Source organism: Chelonia mydas, chromosome 21, assembly GCF_015237465.2.
Source record: "Chelonia mydas isolate rCheMyd1 chromosome 21, rCheMyd1.pri.v2, whole genome shotgun sequence".
NCBI lineage: Eukaryota > Metazoa > Chordata > Testudines > Cheloniidae > Chelonia > Chelonia mydas.
In genome coordinates this window covers 3,647,483-3,671,694 of record NC_051261.2, presented here as the reverse complement: position 1 = coordinate 3,671,694, position 24,212 = coordinate 3,647,483, and the positions used below count along the sequence as shown (strand labels likewise).

General features: G+C 45.8%; 2 protein-coding genes across 9 annotated transcripts; both read right to left on the bottom strand.

Annotated features, from left to right (window-relative positions):
• Positions 1-4: 4 nt before the first annotated feature.
• Positions 5-6,055, bottom strand: C21H1orf74 (chromosome 21 C1orf74 homolog). 6 transcript variants are annotated; one of them, XM_043533817.1, is made up of 3 exons: positions 3,138-3,373; positions 2,524-2,775; positions 5-2,307 (listed from the first exon to the last, which is right to left on the bottom strand). In XM_043533817.1, the coding sequence occupies exon 3, from the start codon at positions 2,175-2,177 to the stop codon at positions 1,377-1,379; it is 801 nt and encodes a 266-aa protein (XP_043389752.1). In that variant the 5' UTR covers positions 2,178-2,307; positions 2,524-2,775; positions 3,138-3,373; the 3' UTR covers positions 5-1,376. The 6 variants fall into 6 exon arrangements, with proteins under 6 accessions (XP_043389752.1, XP_037741313.1, XP_043389751.1 ...); XM_037885385.2 differs by having other exon boundaries at positions 3,087-3,302; XM_043533816.1 differs by having other exon boundaries at positions 5-2,297; positions 3,138-3,259.
• Positions 6,056-7,822: 1,767 nt separating this feature from the next.
• Positions 7,823-21,964, bottom strand: IRF6 (interferon regulatory factor 6). Of its 3 annotated transcripts, XM_037885207.2 has the most exons (9): positions 21,673-21,726; positions 17,204-17,246; positions 15,464-15,640; positions 13,959-14,163; positions 12,057-12,179; positions 10,066-10,212; positions 9,422-9,814; positions 8,813-8,931; positions 7,823-8,442 (listed from the first exon to the last, which is right to left on the bottom strand). In XM_037885207.2, the coding sequence occupies exons 3-9, from the start codon at positions 15,635-15,637 to the stop codon at positions 8,221-8,223; spliced, it is 1,383 nt and encodes a 460-aa protein (XP_037741135.1). In that variant the 5' UTR covers positions 15,638-15,640; positions 17,204-17,246; positions 21,673-21,726; the 3' UTR covers positions 7,823-8,220. The 3 variants fall into 3 exon arrangements, with proteins under 3 accessions (XP_037741135.1, XP_043389740.1, XP_037741136.1); XM_043533805.1 differs by lacking the exons at positions 17,204-17,246; positions 21,673-21,726 and adding an exon at positions 21,729-21,964; XM_037885208.2 differs by lacking the exon at positions 17,204-17,246 and having other exon boundaries at positions 21,673-21,794.
• Positions 21,965-24,212: the final 2,248 nt, after the last annotated feature.

The following is a 24,212-nucleotide window of genomic DNA, read 5'->3' as shown; positions in this document are numbered from 1 at the left end:
CCTGTTGCTTGGTTTAATTTTTAATTGCAGGTTACATGAGAAAAGGTTCAGTGTGTCTGCTGCAGCAGCCATACGTTTTATTGCATAGCATCAGCTCAAGGACAGAACTCAGCAGGAGACACAAAACCCTACCCCAACCCCTTCGCTTTCTGCCTAGACTACCTCCGCTCTTGTCCAGGTCCTCGTCACCTCCTAGTTGATTACTGTAGCCTCTTCCTCTCCACCTCCCTGCCCCCCTCCAATCCATACAAAGCACTAGAGGTTGCTGATATTTTAATTAAGTGTGGGGAGAAAAATTGTGAAATGTCAATACCGTGTTAATCCAAGTCAATGCTCAGTACTTACTGAAATTCCTTTAACAGCTGACTTCTATTGCTTTGCATTAAAGATACGTGCTGTTGTCAAACACACATTTGTGCTGTTAGCACAAACAGGGTCTATAGTAGATGGGTTACACTAGATAACATGGGCATTAAGTAGTAATATTTATCAAACTTTACACGTTCAAAGCACGATACAAATATGGACCCCTTTTTAATCCTCACACTGTTTCTGAGAGGTAAATATCCCCATTTTGCAGATGTGGAAACTGAGGCACATATGGGGAGAAATCACTTGCCCAAATGCAGCCAGAGGAAAAAATGAGATTAGAACCCATGGCTTCTTGACTCCTGTCACTGTGCTCATTCTTCTCGTCAAACCGCCATTAGGAGCTGCTGTTGATGTGGTAGGAGCTGGGGATGGAATTACCACAGGCCTGTGTGGAAGGCAGAGTTCAATTGTGCCATTAGAGTCAGGTTACTAGGCCCTGGTCCACACTATGAACTGATGTTGGTATAACGACATCGCTCAGGGGAGTGGGAAATCCCCACCCCTGAGCAACACAGCTCTACCGACTGAACTTCTGGCGTAGACAGCACTATGTCGACAGAACGGCTTCTCTTGTGGTCGGAGCCACCGCCTCTCAGGAAGGTGGAGTACCTACGCAGCTCTCCCATCGGCATAGGTAGCGTCTTCACTAAGTGCTACAGCAGCGCTATAAGTGTAGACAAACCCTAGGAGCTGAACACCCTACAACTGGGATCCATCCCGCATGAACTGCCTGCAACCCAGCTGTCGGTGCCTGAATCCACAAACTGCACTTCCAGGAAAGGCAAGTGTTCCATGGACCCGTGACAGGGCGAGTACAGATTCAGCATCTAACATGGTCACCTTTCACATCCAGTGCTTGGGGCCCTAAATTCCAGGTGTGGGGGAGAGCTGTGGTTTCAAGCTATTCCTGAGGGAACCTTAGTCCATAAGGGAGTGTTACGTGTCCCTCTAGATTTCATGCCTAGCACCCCCCAAGCCTGTGATAAGAAATGAAGAAACTAGATTTACAAAGCAACAGCTGCTAGAGAAACCACCTCTGTTGAGATACAGAGGTTTGCAAAGTCATTCTGTGCACTAAATACGTCCTTCAGGTTTCCACTCCATGCATCCAGCCCCTCCTTCATGGCAAGATACAGGTTCTCTGGGACACTAAAGGAATAAATTCGGACTCTGAGATCTTTACTTATCCTACAGCAAGAGGCCCGGACAGTAAAAACTCTCAGTGGGGTCAGAGACAAACAGTTGTCAAACCCCTGCTCGGCAGTGAAAGTATAGGAAGCTGGGTAGCCCAGGAGAACACCAAAGATGGTGCATAGATTCCAATCGGCAGAGAAGATCTCACTGGTAGTGACGGCCTGGGATGTGATACTTGGCAGTGTTTTAACATGAGCCAGTATTTCAGCAATGTGGCCTTTTATAGACTCCACGTATTCTGGCTCACAACAGCCAGGACACATCCTAGAAGCTGAAACATCAATGAAGGGCACTTTGTTTGTGAGTAACAGCATTTCCAGCCACAGTGCTGTCTTCTCCAGGTTGAGTATCAGAACATTATCTGCTATATTTAGAAGGTGCAGCCGATGCCTCGTCAGGCCGATGCCCTGGATCTGCTGAAGGTAGTTCTCAATTTTGTCTATTCCAACTGAATTGTAATCGTAAAGGAGAGCAGGTTTCAATCCAGAAGCTACAGCTAAGATCTCCCCAGCCAGGTGCAAGGAGCCAGCTGGAGATAAACCCTTTTTCCTCCCTGGTTTAAGGTTCTGCTGAGCTGCCGCAATTAGCAACTGAGGGGATGGCGTTGCCATCTGCTCCCTAGTTTCAGGATTATTCTGGAGATGGCTGATCCAGAGTGAAATCTTGAATCACTGTTCTCTCTACCTCCACAATCAACTTTTCTTTAGACTTCCGCTGCCCTAAGTCACTTCCTGAAAGATACTGAAATAAACAGTATTAGCATTTAAAAGGGATCCAATTTATTTGTGAGCTTCTGAAAGTTAGATTTCCGCCCCCACCTCACCCATCTTTAATTCCTGCTAAAGCAAATATATCCCAAAATCCTCACATTTTCACCCTTGCGTGCACAAATAAACAGCCATTCAATCGCCATCTATCCTGCATGGGGCAGGGGCAAAATAAATTATTTCTACCTACATTATAAGAAAGAGTCTCTGGACTGTAATCCCATCCCATCAAGCTCTAGAATCAATTTACAGAGTCCACTCCAGGGTTAGGGCTTTTAACGACTGAAGAGAACAGCTTGAATAACAGCACGAAGTTTAGGGCGGCACGGATAAGATACAGGCTCCTCAAACTGGAGGTTCCTAAACCGTGGTCCACGACCTGCAACGCACGTGCTGGTGGCGGCGGGAAGCCGGCGGGCGAGGCTCTCCTCCTGCTTTCCAACTGAAACAAAGAATACAGGAGAGGAAATGAAATGAAAGATGTTTTTTCACAGAGGTCGTTAAAACCCAGCCAGAGCATCACACTGGGGGATTCGCCACCCCCCGCTACACTCCCTGAAAGAGGCTGCAGCGAGCACTGAACCCCAGGCGTTCAGAGGAAGCCAGTCTGAGGAGCAGTTTGCACGCACAGCCTCTTCCCCAGAGGGCCCACCAGCGCAGCGCCTGCGTGCACAAGCCGGGGCAAGGGGAAGCGCCTCTTGGGCCGCTCCGCTTCTCCAGCGCGCCCGCCCGCGCCCCGCCGCGTGTGCGCACCAGCTGGGGGCGGAGCGGGAGCCGGCAACCCCGCCGCGGGGCCGGACTCGCCTGCGCGCTGCCCGGCGGGTGCTTTCCCCGCTGCGGGGAGCGCGGCGCAGGACGCGGGCAGCGGCTCAGCGCTCAGGCTTCCGCTTCCCCTCGCTCGCTACGCCCCCAGCGCCTGACACGGCAGCGGCCGGGCGAGTCCCGCCCGCTGCCTGCCCTTAAAGCGGGAGGCTGGGGTGTGGGCCCGGCCGCCCCTGCGAGCTGCAGCCCTGCTGACACAGCTCCGCTAGCCCCAGGGCGGGGCCGTAGCCCTGGCAGGGAGGTTTCAAACTATTGCAGCTACGTCTGGGGACTGTGTGTTGATGCAAACGAAACGCCAGCCTTGGAACAAAAAGTTAAAAAGCAAACAAAACCTTTCCCGGTTGCAGTTGCAGCCCAGAACAGAAGTTAAAAGCAAACAAAACCTTTCCCGGTTGCAGTTGCAGCCCAGACCCCTATTGGGGATGCTCTGGGTTGTATTGCATCAGAATCAGGTCCTGTGACCATTTCAGAGACTAAAGCCAAGGACTGAACCAGCACCGGCCGAAGCACCCTGTAAAGCTAAAAGAACAGGAGTCCTTGTGGCACCTTAGAGACTAACACATTTATTTGAGCGTCAGCTTTCCTGAGCTACAGCTCACAAGCTAGCATCCAAACTCCTGGTAGGGAGATTTTTCGCTGGAAAGATTGTCTCGGTGGAAGCGCCAGCTGGAGTGTCACAGCCATCGGGCTGGAGTATCCTATTTGGCGAGTTATGCGGGGTTCCACAAACCTCTCCTCTGGGCCTGGCCTTTCCCCCTCTCCTGCTGGGTATTCCCCAGTAGGTCAGAGGGGCCCATTTTCAGCATGACATTGCTGCCTCCCGCCGTGCTACAGGGATAAACCCCGCAGAGATAAAATGCGGGAAGCATCTGCTTCAGGCTATTGGGAGGTTCACCCACTCAGCAGCCCAGAGGCCCGCCCTGATACACCCCTTTTCGCAAGAGGGGGACCTTGCTACGCAACCTTCCCCGCTAGCAGGGCCAGGGCATAACAAAGCCCCAGTGAGCCTGGTGCAAGAATAGGTTTGGGGCCGCAGCCCATCTCAGCCCACCCCATCCCCAAACCTTGCCCTCAGGAACCTCCCACCTCTTTCCAGGTGAGCTCCTTGCTCTTGAAGTGGTGGCAGAAATGAGAGGCCGGGGCAGGGGCTGAAAACCTGACAGGGCCACCCAGAAAAGCCCCAGGCTGCAAAAAGCCTGAGCCACAGTGACAATCTTACCCAGGAGATGGGGTGAGAGGACTTCCTCAGAGCCCTGGGCAGCAGCCTAACTCCTCCCCTGGACGGTCTCACCAGCCTCATCGGTCACCGCCTGAGCCACCCTTTGGGGCAACCAGAGGTCCCAAAATCTACCACCCTAGGCCCCCTCTGCTGCATAGGCCCCCGTAACTTGTGGCCCCTGGCATGACTTGCACTACTGTAGCTCTACCACTGTAGCGGGGCTTTAAAAAAGGCTAATCCACATCACATCACCCCACTTTCCCCTCTGGTAGCTTGGGATCTTGTAAACTAGAAGGCAAACTATACCTCCACACCAGCTACTCTAAAGGCAGTGGAGTTCCCTTTCTTATACACTTGTGAAGGCAAGCTCTAGCCGGCCCCCCTCATCCTGTTTTCAGGAGACAGAAGACTTACTATAGCACATGGTTGTGAGGGTACGTAAACCTCAAAACAGGCAGCGATTCCAATTTTTATCCAGACTGCCTGTTTAAAAATCCTGAAGACCTGACAACAGCCTAAGGTGGGAGCTTAGATACAATAGGTAACCTAAAAGTACTTCAGAAATACTAAAAGCTAAACCTTTGTAAACATACCCATCACAGTATTATTTTGGAAACAAGCAGCACAGAGGCAACTAAAAGCAAGAAGAAAAATTAAACGCATTGCCAAACCTCGAAGTATTTGGATCGAACATGAGATTGGTTCATGCTTTGCCCAGATTGGGTTTGCCTATCTATTGCTTATGGCACAATTAGTTTAGGGAAGTCATGCTCCATGTACTTTGAAATGCCAGTTCGTACACTAATAGATATACTGCTGTTTTGCATGTAGGCATTGTGTATTCTGGAAGCATCCCACGGTTTTTATGGTGCTTAATGACATCAGCTTTCTTGGGTTACAGTAAATCAGAAGGAAAGTACTTCCTACACTAAGTTTTAGTAGACTCAGAGGTTGACACTGCAGTAAACAGGAGCTCATTCACCAATGAGTATGGTACAGCAGGGATATTATAAATATCCCAGTAAAGGTTTGGGTAAATTTGTTATCATTTGTAACATTGTTTGCTTCCTGTTAGGGTGCATATCATAGCACCTTATTTTTGCTGGGTATAGGGAAAGTAGAATGTCTTTTTTTTTTTTTTTTTTTGCAGCATAGTTATATGATTAGCTGGGGTTGCTCGTTCACCTGCGCATCTACCAATGTGATATATGCCATCATGTGCCAGCAATGCCCCTCTGCCATGTACATTGGCCAAACCGGACAGTCTCTACGTACAAGAATAAATTTACACAAATCAGACGTCAAGAATTATAACATTTAAAAACCAGTCGGAGAACACTTCAATCTCTTTGGTCACTCGATTACAGACCTAAAAGTGGCAATTCTTCAACAAAAAAACTTCGAAAACAGACTCCAACGAGAGACTGCTGAATTGGAATTAATTTGCAAACTGGATACAATTAACTTCAGCTTGAATAAAGACTGGGAGTGGATGTGTCATTATACAAAGTAAAACGATTTCCCCTTGTTTATTTCCCCCCCACACACACATTCTTGTCAACTGCTGGAAATGACCCACCTTGATTATCACTACAGAAGGTTTTCTCCCGCCCCACCCCCGCTCTCCTGCTGGTAATAGCTCACTTTACCTGATCACTCTCCTTACAGTGTGTATGGTAACACCCATTGTTTCATGTTCTCTGTGTATATAAATCTCCCCACTTTATTTTCCACTGAATGCATCCGATGAAGTGAGCTGTAGCTCACGAAAGCTTATGCTCAAATAAATTTGTTAGTCTCTAAGGTGCCACAAGTCCTCCTGTTCTGGTTGCTTTCTGATATTAGTCTAATTTTACAGTCAACTGACAAATGCATCTCTTGCTTTATAAATCCAAGTAAGTGTTCTGCTTATCTCTGTTAACTAAATAAGGAAAAAGGCTAAGTTCTATTTAAAAAGTGGGTCCTTTTGATTTAGCAGTTTCTTTCCACATATCTAGCAAGAGAAGACTGTTAGTTAACTTTTAAACCTCAGCAAATGCACGCATAAGCAAGATGGCATGAAATTATAGGGAACTGCCTGTCCCAAAAGCTATTTTCTAATAGCAAAACAAACTTGCATTATCTTCCCATTCTTATCCAATGATCAGTTTGCATTAGGTAACTTATGCCTTAGATTTTTTGGTAACACAATCTCTGTGAAATATCAGTTGTGGTTAAATTTCATGGACTTCATAATCACTAAAGCACCCTTCTCCTCAATGCCCCCATGCAGCATCTTACCATCATTCTCTGCTTTAAAGGGGGAAAAGGTGAATTGAACATGTTTAAGGGCAGATATAAAATACACTGTGATGGATAGAAAGCAGGGCACCTGTCCTTTGTTAAACAGTGCAATATAACAATCTCATCATATTTACCTCCTGGGAGATGCATGTATACAAAAACATGCATTGTACATTAAATATGAAAATGGTTAATTTTTAGCTTTACAAAAGGTAAGAATTCTTCTTTCCTATTTTCTCGCCTTTTAAAATTCAACTTTACTAAGTTAAAACCTAGTCAGAAAGGAACAATTTTACTTTGTTTTTCTGGTTTGTGAATGCTGTATTTATGCAACTGAGAAACAATTGCTACGAGAAAATGGAGCTGTGAACTCATGTTTAGCCTTTATGAGAACATTAGCACTTCCACATGCCCTGTGTGCATTTCCCTCACACAAATCCCATGATTACATCATATACTGACACTCAGACGTTCAAGAATATGGTTCCCCAGCGCTGCTTAGAGAATCAGATGCATAATGCGGTGCTTAAGCATGCAGAACACGCACCTAAGACTTCACTAAAGGGAGATCCAGGAATACTTAAGAGAGCAGCACAACTACGGTCAGGAAGTGAAATAGGCAACTGAATAATGAAAAAGTTACACCTATTAGCCTCTTTCCTCCGATTTATGCATGAGGCAGTTTATACAGAAATACAGGGAGTTCGGTTTGTGATGAATGGGAGAACCACCTGCCATGTCTGAAGGTTGAGGATGTCTCGAGACAGGTAAACAGACTTATGTGCAGTGCTGGAGAGGAGCAGGTGGTTGTGGTACATGTAGGTACCAACAACACAATGAAAGGTAGAAGAGAGGTCCTGGAGGCCAAATTTAGGCTGTTAGATAAGAGATTAAAGTCCAGGACCTGGATGGTAGCATTCTCTGAAATGAAATCACAGAATCAGAAATGTAGGGCTAAGATGGACCTTGAGAAGTCATCAAGTCGAGCCCCATGCGCTGTGGCAGAACCTTGGTCTGAAGGCTGTAAAGTTAAAACCTTAATCTTGAATCATCTGTACATATCAATGAAATTATTATGTATCAATATTTAAAGCATGATAGTAGATGAAGCATCAGCCAGCCACTTGTTGCTACAGAAAATTCAAAATAACTATTTTAATCTTGGTCCATTATTTCTCAAAGCAATTTTAATGGAGCATAAAAAGCACATTGACAGTTGATAATTAAAACCGTTTTTTACATTGATCAACTATTTTATACACAAGGCTGTAAGCATTAGCTATTTAAAAATATTTAAGATGTTAAAACCTGTGATTTATTACATAGATTGCTTAAGCAAACTAGCCTGAGATCAAAAGTAACTAAAGGCCCTGCTTCAAAGCCTTTCATTTTATTCTCTCAAAAAAGTGAATTTCATATACTGTTGAAATTTGACCATCTGTATATAGGATTTACACAGGTTTTATTTATATATGGGCAAGGCACCATTTAAAAATATCCTTTTCTATGTACATATAAGAAACCAGAGAGTGGAGCAGAGTTAAATCAGAGACTGAAAATACATCATTGTGCTGGGAGTGGCTGAGCAATATGCATAGTTGATGCCTGCATTGGCCAGCCCTCTTGGTGAGTTTGCAGGAGGCGGTACAGCTGTTTCAGGTGGGCAACAATGTTGTCTTTAATGTCAGGAGTGGAGATCTGAAGCCGCACACTGCCACTGTCAAAGGAACGTGTGAAGTCACCAGAAAACATTTCATAAATCATCCGAGCTACAACTGGGATTACCTGTTTAAAAGAAAGTGCAGTTATTTTAGCCTCATGAGGATAACCTAAAAGTGGCATAGTAAGGTTTCCAAACACTCAGGTATGCCAAGACACTTCTGTAATGGTAGATTCTTTATCCACAGAACAGTTTCACTATCACCTGAGCTGCAGTTTACACTGAAACAGTCCACTTCACTGTAAGTGGATTCCATTTTACTTTGATTTAAAAGCCAAAAAAATCCTCCAGCTTGCAGTTCTGGTTTCTTATCTCATGAAGAAGTTCTACATTGTTGCATATGCTGATATGGAGAAAACGTATTAAGGAAATCTGTATTTGATTCATCCACTTGTTCTAACAGATGTTTGTTTTGCAGAGCCATAGCTCCCTTACCTGAACCACTATCAGCTTTCTCTCCCTAGGTTTTCCATCAGGCCATTCTTCTCCAAAACAGAAGTAGATCTCATAAGGTGGCTGTTTTTCTACCTGTCCTTTCTGATGGGCAATCAGCTCTAAGAAAAGAAGCAGTGTGATAACGTCAAATGGGGAATTATGTTTCTGATGGTGGTACAATATCCTGCTCCACCATCCAAATACGAGTGCTTACTACAAAGCAGCCTGTTCAGAATCTCCAGTTTTATTCCAGAGAAAAATGTTTACCCTTCCAGCATCACTTCTCTCACATCTCAGAGCTTTTTTGCTCTCCTGGATAGAAGCTTCTCCAGGAATTACACTAGCCACCAATGCTGCTCAATGAATGAAACAACCAGTTCGTTGTTTAGCAGAAGCCAATATCGGTTCCCTTTTTCCTTCTCACCTTGAGCCTAATCCAAAGCTCACTGAAGTCATTGGAAAGACTCCCATTTACTTCAGTGGGCATTGAAATGAGGAGTAAGACTATCAAGACTGATCCTAGTCTGGCTTTTCCAGCCAATTTGGAATAACGCTGTCAGCTGAAAAGCCAGAACTCAGCATTATTCCCTAGCATTTCAAGTTACTTACCACTTAGAAATGTTTCCAGACAGAAGAGTTTGACTTTCTTTTGTCTCTCAATCAAGTTTGGTGCGATGGATGAAGGGGCACATGGTCCAGACCAGTACACCTTGCACTGGCAGAGCCGAATGGCATAGATGGCATGGCCACTGACCTCCAGAATCAGTCCCCTGTCCATAACATCTAGTAGCCGACTTGTGAAGATCTTCTGCTTTTCATTGGTGATTTGATCTGTTCCTGGAAACTTTACTTGCTCCAAACTAATAGGTCCAAACAGCTCTTCTTGGTCTGGCATAGGGCCCAGTTCTCCATAGAAGAGTCTACATCCCTGGGGGTTGCTTACAGTCGTTGTCTGCCCAATCTCTTTTCCTCGATACTCAAACTTGATTTCTAGATCTGTCACTAAGAGACAAATTGTTAGAATGACTTTGTTCCAGTTCAGTAAAGACTTTGGCATGCACCAGATAAGACAGGGTAGACGTTATTGCAGGAAGAACATTGCAATATAAATTAGACCTGATGAAGTATATTCAAAATATGTACAGTTATCTAATGTGCAGAAGTGTAAGAAGTCAAAATGCAGTAACAGTAAAGTAAAACAGACAGTTTTAGCCACAGTGACAGATGCACTAGAAATCCACAGATACACTTACTAGGAAGAGAGCTAATCCAGAGCTCCGGAGAGCTGAAGAAGTCATGCTGCAGAGCAGATGGAGGCATCTCCATATCTAGAGGTTCATTTTTTGGCCACACCGCTTCAGGGCTGCAGTTTCCCACACTGGCTGGCCCCATCGGGGAATCTATACAGAAGAAATCAAGTAAGTTTGAGAACAAGTATATTTTTAAAAAAAACAAAAAACACTAAAAATTGTGACAAATTACATTCACCTACAAAAAACTAGCACAGCTGACCAATTTTTTTTTTAATATTAGCATTTGACAGACATGCCTGGTCCGTTCAATATGCATATGCAGAGATTTCACTCTATTTAATAAAGTCATTAGAAACATATTATAGGTGTTATAATGATGCTCACTCTCTAATATGGTAGCCCCGTTAGTATAAAGATCTGATCGTTGTATTCCTGTATAATGCCTTTAAACAAAAGCTAGCTGTTTTAATGAGTGTTTTGTTCTAATATTACATAGCAAGGATTTGTAAACTTATCTTCCTAAGTAAACAGATAAATAGTTTAAAAACTAAACATTTATTTGGTCCAGTAATGACTGCATTTTTATTAACATGGCTAATTTATCTAGACAGAACTGTGGCGCAGAATTGATTGAAAGTGCTGTCATTGGCTTTCCATCGTGTCAAATATAGAGGGATAGAGGCATGAACAGGAACATCTGCTCTCATTCCCTTGGTCCCAAATTATTCTGTTAAGTGCAGAAGCTGCTGTAAGGCAAAACTGGTGCAGCTGTTTGGCGTTCCACCCTCTAATCACAGAGCTGGTAACACATGAACAATGATTTCTCTTACACCACTTCTCCCCAACACTACCAGCATGCTTCCACCTGACCTGAAGCAAACATCTTCATAGACTGGAAGGGAGTTAAGTACCCAGGCAGCGTCAGACTGAGATGGCTAAAGAGCATCAGTGGATAGGCAATATACAAAGACCACACTAACTGAGAACTGCACTGAACGATCTCACTGCATACAGGTTCCAACAGCTACGAGATGGTAAACTTCAGTCACTCTCTAGGAACACTATTATGACAGCTAAGTACTAGTATCACTGTACTGACTGGAGCAGTTTCTAACACATGAAATGTCTTTAGTTTAATTAAAAACTAGCAATCTTTCATAAAAAGAGCTCAAGTCAAAGGTTTAGAGACTGGGAAAGGGACAGCTTCACTGCATCTCGTCTAACCAGATTGTCTAGAAAATTTTAAACACCAGGTCTGACCCTTCGGAAACTAATAAAAAAAGTGCATTTAAGTGCTGAGACAACATTACAGTTAAAATCTGCCAAACCCAAACCTAGCTGCATAAAAATATACCAACAGCAGCTATTTAAGAAATCTCCATTATTACAGGATATTTTGATTTGACATACAGAATAGTGCATCCCTTTGCTTTTTAGTTCACAGCAGAAATTTTCTTTTAATAAAGCTTTATTAGAGGAATCAAGTTTGCTATAGATGTAAACTGAAGTAGAGAAAGAACAAATTTGACAATGTGGGATATAATACTGGTGTGTTAATAGATTTCTTTACAAGGCAAGAAGTTAAGAATAAGGTGGTCTGAGAAGAAAACTTTCAGAAGTTACTTTTAACCACTCCCTCTCATTTTCTCATAGAGTTATAAAAGTTTGCTTCAGTAATAATACCACCTAGCTCTTATGTAGTGCTTTTGATCCAGAGATCTCAGAGTGCTTTACAAAGATGATCAGGATCATCATCCCTGTTTTACAGATAGGGAAACTAAGGCAGAGAGAGGTAAAGTCACTTGCCCAGGGTCATCCAGGAACAGAACCCAGTTCTTTCAAGCCCCAATCCAGTGCTTTATGTATGAGGCCACACTGCCCCTCTATCATAGTACTGATTAGTAAATAGCCAACTAAATTAAAATGCTAGTTACATACATTAATTTACAAGTCCATCACTTCATTGACACACTATATCCCATTCTACTAACCATTGATATTAAGAAATGGAAAGGTGTCCTGTATGGGAACATGCTGAGATGGATTCAGTTCCTCTTCCTCCTCATCATCAAGGTCATTATCTTTCTCATCCCATGGAGCAGAGCCGGTGGAGCCTGTACATAACCATACAGTATGGGGTTAGCAAGCAATACCGAACTTCATTGACTACTGAGAAGAAGAAAAAAAAAAAAGACACAGAACATCAGTTCCCCCTTCCACTGCAGTACAGGGCCAACAGATGCACTTGTTGAATAACAAAGAGGTCAGTTTCAGTTACAAACTTAAGTCAAAGTTTAATTTCAAGACACTGAGCAAAATTCATTACTGGTCAAATTCAATGGCAGCGTTGAGTTTTGCCCAATGTGAATTTAGTTTCTCCCTTTCAGTTTTAGTCTATTTACGTTGCATGGTTTCATAGGTCAGCAGCACACAGCGAAGATAGTGGCCAATTGTCAGGCTCTGACCAATTTCCCTTTTACTTCTCAATTGTGACATTTTGCATTGGCCAAAAGGGTACTGCTCACAGCATTCACCTCCCCCCAAGGGGTCTTAGAACAATCCTCCACTGTAGTGCACTTACTGGTAAATACTGTAAATTAGAAACTAGTTTTGTGGATTATCAGATGTTAACTTGCATGCTTTACCAACATGAGAAGAGTCAGGGACGTGCACAGGAATAAAAAAATTGAGGCTTTTGGAAGGGCACCATCCGTCATCTTTGGCCAGCTCCCCACCCCTGCAGCCCCAGGAGCTCTGACACACACCGAACGACTGGAGGAGCTTGCCTCCCCCTCCCCCAAGCCCCTGTGGCCATAGGAGATCTGTTCCCCTCTGGTTATGGGGGGGGGGACATGTTCCTGCGTGGCCCCCCTTGTGCACAACCCTGAGAAGAGTTATACATACTATGTATTAAAATCATGTGTGCTAAAGAGGTAAGATGCAGACTGAGAAGCATAACCAAGGACTGTGCAACATTTAATATAGTAGGAAATAAGGGCCCACACCTTGAATACTGCGTACAGCTCTGTGGTCACACCATCTCAAAGATATATTAGAACTGGGAAAAGTACAGAGAAGGGCAACAAAAACCATTAGGGGTATGGAACAACTTTCATAGGAGAAGAGATTAAAAAGATTGTCTCTTTTCTAAGCTGAAATGTCCCAATTAAGAGGAGATATGATAGAAGTCTATAAAACCCTGAATGGTGTGCCAAAAGTAAATAAGTGTTATTTACACCTTCACACAACACAAGAACCAAGGGTGACCCAATGAAATTAATAGGCAGCAGGTTTAAAAACTAATATAAGGAAATACTTCTTCACACAATGTGCAGTCAGCCTGTGGAACTTGTTGTCAGGGGATGTTGTGAAGGCCAGAAATATAACTGCGTTCAAAAAAGAATTAGATAAGTTCATGGAGGAGCGATCCATCAATGGCTATTAGCCAAGATGGTCAGAGACAAACATTTGCTCTGGGTGTCCCTAAACCTCTGACTGCCAGAAGCTGGGACTGGACAACAGAGGATGGATTACTCAATTATTGCCCTGTTCTGTCTACTCACTCTGAAGTATCTGGCAGCAGCCACTTTCATAACACAGTATACTGGGCTAGATGGACCAGTGGTCTGACCCCATATGGCCACTCTTATGTTCCTCTGTAAGGGGCTAAGTTCACCTAGTATAACTCCATTAATTTCAGCAAAGTTATGCCAGGGATGAATGGGGGTCTGAATCCTTTAGTTTGATTAGTCATCATGGACCACGCCACCATCAACAATGTTTGCCACTTTGTTTGCAGAGGTAGCTGAAGTGTTAATACATCAGGGGAACAAGGCCCATGTATTGGACTGATGCCTGGTTAGTAACTAGCACTGTGTCACCCTTTTCCTCACCTGGGTTAATGATTGATCCCTGAGACTGTGGAATATCACACACTTCATAAATTTTAACAGGATTCATGGGCACCTCTTTCGTGCCATCATACATCAGGTTGAACTCCCGGCTTTTGTTAAGAGCACATCGGAGCTGTGCTTTCCATTTTGCAGGGTCTGGATCATCAACTCCTTCCTGGTATTTCCCTGTTTCCACAGCCCATGCCTGGGGACAAAGTACACAGTGTTCATATGAGTCCTGTTGTTATGCCGATTTTGAATTGTGTCAGGTTTCCAAACAAATACATTATAAAAAACTGTTGTCTTTTACAAGAAATCTTCTAAGCTACAACACTTCTTAGAGCAGTTAACAATTAAAGTACCTTTGTTCCCCTGCACATAATCTTTCTCCCCTAACACAAAAAAGCCTCAAATTTTTATGAGAGTGACTAGTGATTTTAGGTGCCCAACCTCAAACACCTTAAGGAAGCCTGATTTACATGGTACTGGTCATCAGCACGCTCTCAAAATCAGGCCCCTTCTAGATCTCTCAGGTTGGACACCCAAAAATCACTAATCATTTTTGAAAATTTGAGCCACAGTTTGTTGGGTTAGAACAAGCTGGCTCAAATAGGAGGAAAAAGCACTAGCCAAGATACTCATTTTCTTTTTAACAGCCCTAAACTCTGCCTTAGTAAGCGGTCTGCAGCATGTGGCTGGATGCTACGGTTACACAAATTCTGCCTGTGTAACAGTAGCATCCAGCCACACATTGCAGACAAATTCTGTGATTCCACATGAGACCATAGTGGATATCAGAAAAGGGAGGCACACTTGAATTTGTTCACTCCAAATTTATTCTGTATTCTGATTTCAGATCAAATTCTGCACAGAGGAAATATTAATTTAAATGAAAGTTTTCCATTAAATATTCGGAACAAGCCAGCCACTTTTCAGGCAAGGTAGCTATTAGAGGAAACAAACCTGTTAAAAGTCAGCAGTAACTAGGAAGTCTTCTACAATAATGGAATTAGGCTGGTAGTTTGAAAGAAACACGAATGAGTACAGTGACGCCTTTAACAATTCTCTCTCCCAACTAAATGCCAAATTTTGCATTCAGATGCATGCAACATTCCTTCTGAAGTCAAAGGAACTGGATGCATTTAGTGGGCCAAATGTGGCTACAAATTATTACTAGAATGATCACACAATAATTATTCCAAACAACTCTTAACACTTTGTCTCCAGCCTAGAGCTGTTGCTTATGTGTTGGAATTCACAGTTATAGGCAGCAAAGAAGTGTGTTCAGTTTGTGTAAGAAATTAAATACAAAGGCTCATGGTGTAATCTGCAAGTTTCTGGTCTCACTTACAAATGTTAGGTAGCAAGAGAATAAATCATCACAAAGCATTTGTTTTTAACAGTTCATGCAGAAAAAAAGAAATAAAACAAGATTCAAACTGCTTAGAAGTAACAGGAAAAGCAGTGTAACAAAATTAGCAGGGGGGGTGCCCTCCCTCCCCCACCTTAAAGATGGTGTTCTCCTCTTCATGCTGAGGACTGTGTCGAGTCGCATGCTTCCAGGGGATCTGAAATCGCTTTGCTTCCCGATTAAGCCATACGAGGTTTGGATACATGCCACTATCTACCTGGGCTACTAGCCAGGGTTTCAAACGAACTCTGCGTGGATGTAATGCCATTATCTACAGAAAGAAAAAAAACAGTCAGTAGGAAAACCACCAAGAATTACCTGAGTCTCTTATTCACTAATAAAGTAAGCACAGTTTCTTGAAACTGAGCAATAGAAACTGAATTAGGAATATCATATGTGATGGTTAATTAATTGTCGTTCTTCTATACTTATTTGAAAGCATGTTTAAATATGTAATAGCTATTAGATTTAGCCAGATTATATTCTATGAGAAACAGTTACTAATCTGTCACTAAAAAAGGCCTTAATGTTTGCAAACGGTTTAAAACAGTCTGGGTTAAATCTTTGTAAAAGCAGAAGCCTTCTACATTAGAAGTTGGTGTATGATTTGTGTTAATAATTGAGCAAAGTGAAGGATAAAACCCAATCAGAATGTTGTTTTAGATGCCACAAAGCTTGTTATGCAAGAGATAAAGCTAAAAACAAACAGTGGAAGAAAAGATATTAGAGTTTAAAAAACTCTTCAAATACTTCAAATTGAACTACCTGATCAGATTATCCCACGATTACAATATTCTTTTCCCTCCTCAATTGAAGTAAAAACATGCCCCAGTGGGCTCCCCCCCCAAAATCCAGCAATTGCAGCATAGTCTCAAATGAGTCCGTTTTGTAGTGAAGGATAACAAATACAGATTTAATTTGAAAGTAGTTGCACATCTACATGGTGTATTCCAAACAGCCATGAAAGTCATCTGTAGTTCAAATCTTGCAGGTATTTGTGAAGGACATATATATCTCTCGTTATTCAACATGCCAAACTACACTAACCAGTACATTTTTAGTTTGGTTACAAGAGAGCTTTCAAAGGAAATGAACAGCAAAGATTTATTCATGTTTAAAGGAACCCTTGTTCCCAAGTTCAGATTTTTTGATGAAAAAGTTTTATTAAACCTGTTAACAGAAATAACTCCTCTTTTTAAAAATCAACTGAAAGTTTGTTGAGATTTAAATAAATACTCATCCACTGTGTTTGCAACTTAAACATTGCAGTGTTTTACCAGTGTATGAGAACCAGATGTCAAACGAAAAGTAAAACTGAAACAATCTAACATGTACTCTCAGTTTGAAATGAATCAAGTAAACAACCAGACAAGGTGAAAAATAGTTTAAAACATCACATGAAAATTGCATGTGATCAAGATTAACATTCTATAAAAAATTCAAGATATTTAGAATATAGAGAGCGTTCTTCAGATAATTTTACAGTATATTAAATTTCAGGCTCAAATTACTTGAAAAGAGGCTTAAATTACATGTACATGTTTAAAGTTTTCATTTTTTGAGTGGTTCAAAACTCTTCCTTATAACTATTTTTATCTGGCCTGATTTTTAGCATACAAAACCTTGGTCCAAAAGGACTTACGTATTGGGTGTATAAATCTTACAATGCAAATATTTTTCTTAATCAAGAATAGTTATAGAAGATATATGAATCTCTGACAATCTACTGAGGATTATTAATGTAAAAATTACAAAATATGATTTCAGCATAGGTGCAAAAAGCTTTAAAGAAGCTACCATAAGACCAAATACATCAATGTATTTGTAGAAATACCTGCAAGTCCAATTCCAAGGCACGTGATACAGAAAGAGTTAATCTGTAACCAGAATAGAGTTTGTTTTATTTATTAAGTGGGAAAAACACTCAGATCCTGTTACAAAATGCTGTTTATTTAATTTAGATTTAAGAAATAGGTTAAAAGATGCCTATTCAAGACTTTAGATGCCCTAACACACCATTGTTAATAAAATAATATCCCAACAGCATAAAAGAATGTCAACAGGAACTCAACTATCCACCTACAAAAGCTCCTTTTTGTTCCTTTATTGCTCGGGAAAGCATATCTTGAGCTCTCTCAAAAAAATGTATCAAACAAACATTTTGTTGCATCCCTATAAGGTCACCAAATTCTTTCTATTTCGGACTAAGGGCTTATTACATTAGCATGCAGCCAGCCGTGGTGTAAACCTACAGCACACCAGACTGCCTTGCACTAACATACCATGTGGCGTACTCCAAGACTTTCACTGAATTGTAGCAGTGACCACATGAGACATAAGCACACAGCAGGCGGGTGCGCTGTAGATTCACACTCCAGCTTGCCACACACTATTAAAACAGATACAGAATACACTGGTGAAAAGGACAAAAAGGAATCTCCTAGTGAATTTCCAGTATAACAAAAAAACCCTCAATGTAAAGTTAAAGGTGTGTGTTCGCTCCTAACTAGTCCCATTCGTACACAAAACCCTTTAACTCAAGTGTGGTAGTGCCTGTAACTTGAGTTATGACTAGCCCATTAGGAGGTATAGGCAGGCTACTGCCGAGTTAGTACAACTCTGTGCTGCTAATCCAATCACTCCGCACAGTATTCCAATCACTCCGCACAGTATTCCAATCACTCCGCACAGCTCAAGTGTTATTCTGCTCTCACTTGAGCTAGGCTAATTCAAGTATAGATAACTCAAGTTAACTCTGCAATGAAGATATAGTCCTAGAGCCATTTCAAGTACAGTTAATTTTAAGATTTATACACCCAATACATAAGTTTTCATACCCGAGTGATGTAGCTAGGTCCATTTTACTGTTAAGGGTAGAAAAGGCTGCCATCCTAGGGTTGCCAATTTTGACTGGATGTATTCCTGGAGGTTTCATCACATAACATACTCTCAAATTATGATTAATTTTTAATTCCTGGGGACTCCAGAACAATCCTGGAGGGTTGGCTACCCTATGCTATCCTGATACATGAGGCTTTCTGGGTTGGGTATCGATGTTGTCCTACCTATATGCCTCAGTTCACACTATATTCCCCAGCTGCAATGTTTGTGTTGCAAAAACTGAACTGAAAACTACCTTTAAACAGAAATGAAACTGACTCACTTCTCATTGCCTAAGCCAAGAGATGCCACAATTACACCGACAGCAAATCATGAAAAGTAAATTGGATTAGTTGGGTACAGTCATTCCTACCCTAGGGTCTCATGCTCTCCCTTATAGCTTTTCCAAGCATATTAGGGGAAGAAACTTCCCAACAAGGGACAGCAAAGCACAGTAAGGTACATCACTGGAGTGCTGTACTTTTTCTCTGAACCGCTGACTGGATATGATCATTCAGATCTTGTCTACGCTAAGGAAACTCGGCAGCAGTTTCCTACCATTGCTAACAGTGGTGCAGCTCCATTACAATTAGCCGAATTGCGAAGCAGGCTGCCACTAGTTTTATAAACACCAAATGGATAAATATGGTTAGGATAACAGTGCTTAAAATGCCAGTGGTCAAACATCGATGGAACAACATTTTCCTAGTGTAGGTCAGTCTTCAGAGACAAGACACTAGATGAGAGATGGCCACTGTCCTTTCTCTCTATGGGAATCCCCACATAGCTAAGGCCTTGTCTACTTCAGGAAACTGACCACCATATAGCTATGCTGATCAATTTCTACATGTAGACTAGTCCCAAGGCTTTCCATGGCCCACCCATAGACTAAGGCAAGAGTGGTCTACTACATGCAGTGGTAAGTGACCCAAGGCTTTTTATAGGCTAGGAAAAACTGTGCTTTCAACAATCAAGTTAGTTTAACACCAGCATAGATACAGGTTGACTTCACCATAAAAATAACCCGGCCAGGCTGGTCAAATACCAGCCAGGTGATCACCCTACTGCCAAGACTATCATTCAACCTGCTAGAATCAGTCTAGAAATGTTAAACTGTCTGCACTGGTGTTTACAGGAGGTATGAACTGGGTTAATCCAGCTCAGTTGAAAAAACACATCTTCTTTTCCTAGTCTGGACAAGGCCTAGCTCAGCATTAAACCTTTTTCCCTCAGGGCTTCCCCTGCGGCATAGAAGTCATCCCCGGGGCAGATAGTGGTAAGTGTAGGCCATAGGGTGGGGGCTGGCTGGGATGGGAAGGATCCAAGGGGGTGGTGGGAAGAGGTAGGAGGCTGAGGGATAGGAAGGGATGCGTGGAGGGGGGAAGGGCAAACTGAGGGGCATGGGGCTGAGGGGTGGGAACGGGCATGGGCAGGTGGGATGAGGCAGGAGGCTGAGGAGTAGGAAGGGGTGAGTGGGAAGGGAAGGAGCCTGAGGGGAGGACCATGGGACAATGGGGGGGGGTGCTGGGGGGGCAAAGGGGTCAGGGAGTACCAGGGAGGGGGGGGAAGGGGGTTAGGGGCACTGGGGGGGAGACTGAGGGGCACTTGGGGGGAGTCAGGAGGCGGTTGGGAGGGGTCAGGGAGTACCGGGGGGACAGGGGCAAGGGAGGGGGCTGGGGGGCCGGGAGTACCGGGGGGGGGAGACTGAGGGGCACTTGGGGGGAGTCAGGGGGGCGGTGGGGAGGGGACCGGGAGTACCGGGGGGGAGACTGAGGGGCACTTGGGGGGAGTCAGGGAGCGGGGGAGAGGGGGCAGGGAGTACCGGGGGGTTAGGGGCACGGGAGGGGGCTGGGGGGCCAGGAGTACCGGGGGGGGAGACTGAGGGGCACTTGGGGGGAGTCAGGGGGTGGTGGGGAGGGAGCAGGGAGTACCGGAGGGCTAGAGACACGGGAGGGGGCTGGGGGGCAGGGAGTACGGGGGGGGGGGAGACTAGGGGGCACTTGGGGGGAGTCAGGGAGCGGGGGGGCAGGGAGTATCGGGGGGTTAGGGGCATGGGAGGGGACTGGGGGGCCGGGAGTACCGGGGGGGGAGACTGAGGGGCACTTGGGGGGAGTCAGGGAGCGGGGGGGGCGGGGGCAGGGAGTACCAAGGGGATAGGGGCACGGGAGGGGGCTGGGGGGCCGGGAGTACTGGGGGGGGGGAGACTGAGGGGCACCTGGGGGAAGTCAGGGGGTGGTGGGGAGGGAGCAGGGAGTACCGGGGGGCTAGAGGCACGGGAGGGGGCTGGGGGGCAGGGAGTACGGGGGGGGAGACTGGGGGGCACTTGGGGGGAGTCAGGGAGCGGTGGGGAGGGGGCAGGGAGTATCGGGGGGTTAGGGGCATGGGAGGGGGCTGGGGGGCCGGGAGTACCGGGGGGGGGGGGAGACTGAGGGGCACTTGGGGGGAGTCAGGGGGCGGTGGGGAGGGGGCAGGGAGTACCGGGGGGATAGGGGCACGGGAGGGGGCTGGGGAGCGAGGGGGGACAGGGAGTACCGGGGGGATAGGGGCACGGGAGGGGGCTCGGGAGCGGGGGGGGGGGCAGGGAGTACCGGGGGGTTAGGGGCACGGGAGGGGGCTGGGGAGCGGGGGGGGGGGGCAGGGAGTACCGGGGGGATAGGGGCACGGGAGGGGGCTGGGGAGCACCGGGGGGTTAGGGGCACGGGAGGGGGCTGGGGAGCGGGGGGGGCAGGGAGTACCGGGGGGTTAGGGGCACGGGAGGGGGCTGGGGAGCGAGAGGGGACAGGGAGTACCGGGGGGATAGGGGCACGGGAGGGGGCTGGGGAGCAGGGGGGGCAGGGAGCACCGGGGGGTTAGGGGCACGGGAGGGGGCTGGGGAGCGGGGGGGGCAGGGAGTACCGGGGGGTTAGGGGCACGGGAGGGGGCTGGGGAGCGAGAGGGGACAGGGAGTACCGGGGGGTTAGGGGCACGGGAGGGGGCTGGGGAGCAGGGGGGGCAGGGAGCACCGGGGGGTTAGGGGCACGGGAGGGGGCTGGGGAGCGGGGGGGGCAGGGAGTACCGGGGGGTTAGGGGCACGGGAGGGGGCTGGGGAGCGGGGGGGGCAGGGAGTACCGGGGGGATAGGGGCACGGGAGGGGGCAGGGAGTACCCGGGGGATCGGGGCACGGGAGGGGGTTGGGGGGCAGGGAGTACGGGGGGGGAGACTGAGGGGCACTTGAGGGGAGTCAGGGGGCGGTGGGGAGGGGGCAGGGAGTACCGGGGGATAGGGGCACGGGAGGGGGCTGGGGAGCGGGGGGGGCAGGGAGTACCGGGGGGATAGGGGCACGGGAGGGGGCTGGGGGGCAGGGAGTACGGGGGGGGGGCAGACTGAGGGGCAGTCGGGGAGGGGGCAGGGGGAGGCCCCGCGGCCGGACTCTCGCTCACTCACCGCGCAGCCGGCTCCGGCGCTGCCCCAGCTCGGCCCCGCCCTTCCCCTTCCCTCACCTGGCCAGGTGCAGCCGGGCGCAGCCGCGGCCCGCCCCGCCCCCGGAGCCGCGCTGGGGAGGGGCCCGGCCACGCTGGGCATGGGGCGGGGCCGGGGGGGTCGGGAGCAATGAGAGCTGGGGGGGGGGGATCACGGGCCATTCAGTGGGTCAGCTCCTGTGTCCAGGCCCCACCTGCAGGGTGCTGGGGGGCGGCGCACCCCACACATGGGGTCTCTGCCTGGCCTGGATCCAGAGCCGCTGGCGCCCTGGGGCTGTGGCCAAGTGTGTTTTATCCCAGGGGTAAGAATCTGGGCCTTGGATTCTACTCCTGGCTCGGAGTCGCTGGGACCTTGGGCAAGTCCATTGTGCATTCCTTCTCCTCTGGGCACGTCAGTTTCCCTGCCTCTCAGAGGGGGGAACTTACTTTGTTAAAGTGATCTTAAAAACGGCCTGCTTGCAGCCCAGCTGCTCTGCTGGAAGTACCTGCTTGTCTGCCCAGGAAAATGATAGCGGTATAATTATTCTGCTATAGCTATGCCAATATAATGCCCTGTCTGGACACTCTGTTATGGAATAAAAGTAACTTTATTCCAGTATAGTTACTTTGCTTCAGTCAACTTTACTGTGTAGACCAGCCCTAATTAAGATTTCACTGTTCCTGTGAGCCCTGTAGGAACCAGCATTGCTACAAGGAGAAGTAACTGGAGTGTAGCCTGGCTCCTGCATCATCCACAAAATTGTGAGCTAAATTACAATTTCAGAGCCAAATTCTGCCTGGGAAAACACAACGGGGTTTCACAGGCGACAAAGACCCTGAATACACGAGTGAGAATTTCATAGTGAGAAAAGGTGCTGGCAGGGGCTGGTGTTTTCACCACTGCCCTCAAGGCCTGGTCTGGGCACGGTTGGAGGACAGAGTGTTTACAATGCTGGGAGACGGCACCAACTCAGCTGCTGCTGTGAAGCCGAACAACTGGTAGCACCAGTGGGAGACGATAAGAAAATAGCCTGGAGTAGATGCAGCCTCTAAGGGCATTAGCTAAAACGCTGGGACTGCACACATGTAACCAACAGGGGAGAACTGGGTTCTGCAGAATCTTTATTACTAATGATGGTGAACAAGCAGACAAGTTTGACCCAGATCCTACAATGAGATTGCAGGGCTAGCAGTTAGGAGGGAAGCATGTCCCCTCACTAATAAACAGTATGTACATGATTATTTAATGTATTACAAGTGTGGCCAGAGGCTGCAGTCAGGGTTGGGGTCCCATTGGGGCAGGTACAAGATAGACATAATGAAGATATGGTCTCTATCCTGAACTGTGCATTATTGAGAAATAGAGAGAAAGATCCCCAGTCCTGCCATTTATACGGTCTCTTTTCAAAGTGGACCTGCACTTCAAGATCCTTGTTTTACAAAAAAAACCTTTAAAGAAAAAAATATTATTATAAGCAAATTAGGTGTAGGCAGTCAAGTTCTCGGCATGTTTTAATATATTCTTCTGTTGTACTCTCTCTTGTAGAAATTTGAACCTTCGCTCTTTTTCTCAATTTGGCATAGACAGATTTGTCCTAACAGATCCCTAGCATCAACCACTGAGAAACTTCAAGACGAAGCATGATTAACAGATGAAAGTACAGACAGATGGCATTCTGAGAAATCCATAAAACTCCTCCTTCCCCTCCCGACCTCATAACAAAGCTCCGTCACTGCTCATAAACATACCTTGTGCTGTGACTCCACTACTGTGCATTACTTCTTCCTGGCATGTTTTCTGGCTTCAGTCAGCAAATGGTGTCTCTCAGCAATCCCTTACTGATTCTACCTTCTTTTTTCATAGTTGGGGAGCAGTGAGTCAAGGGTGAATCTTGGTTTCGAGAGACCAAGTTGAACATTACAGTTCAGTTTCAATGAATCAGAAAGACAGCAGGAAATTCCCTTCTCCTTACTGCCCACGCAGCTACCCAGCACCTAATGGTGTTCCTAATTTTGGAAAGCCTGGACTTTGCCAAAGTTTTAACCTTGTGCCAAGAATTTACATGTATTTGAAGTTGTGTGCTTTACAGGTTTTTCATACAGAAATCACAGCCTTCACCACTGAAATGCAACCACCTCTGGGGTGAAAAATGGCAGATATTTAACAGTACATAGTACCATGACTTCCACAACAAAAAGGCAGTAAACTGAGGAGAGACTAGCATCCTCCTCAGTAATATCAATCTGCATTACTGGATTTGGTAGTTTGTTCACTATGCAAAACTGCATTTATTTAACAAACTGGTTCTATATTGAGGCCCCAGTTTTGAATGGGGCCTTTTGGGTAATGCTGTAATAGATTATAAGTGATAATATCTGCTATACTGTCATTTTTCCCCACATATAAAAAGCATGTGACAACCCAGATCTGCTGGTGATGGGCTCAGAAAAGGTGAAAGTTTAGATAGTTAGATCGATTGATAGATATTGGCATAGAGCTTCCCACTGCCAGCTGTTTTGATCCAT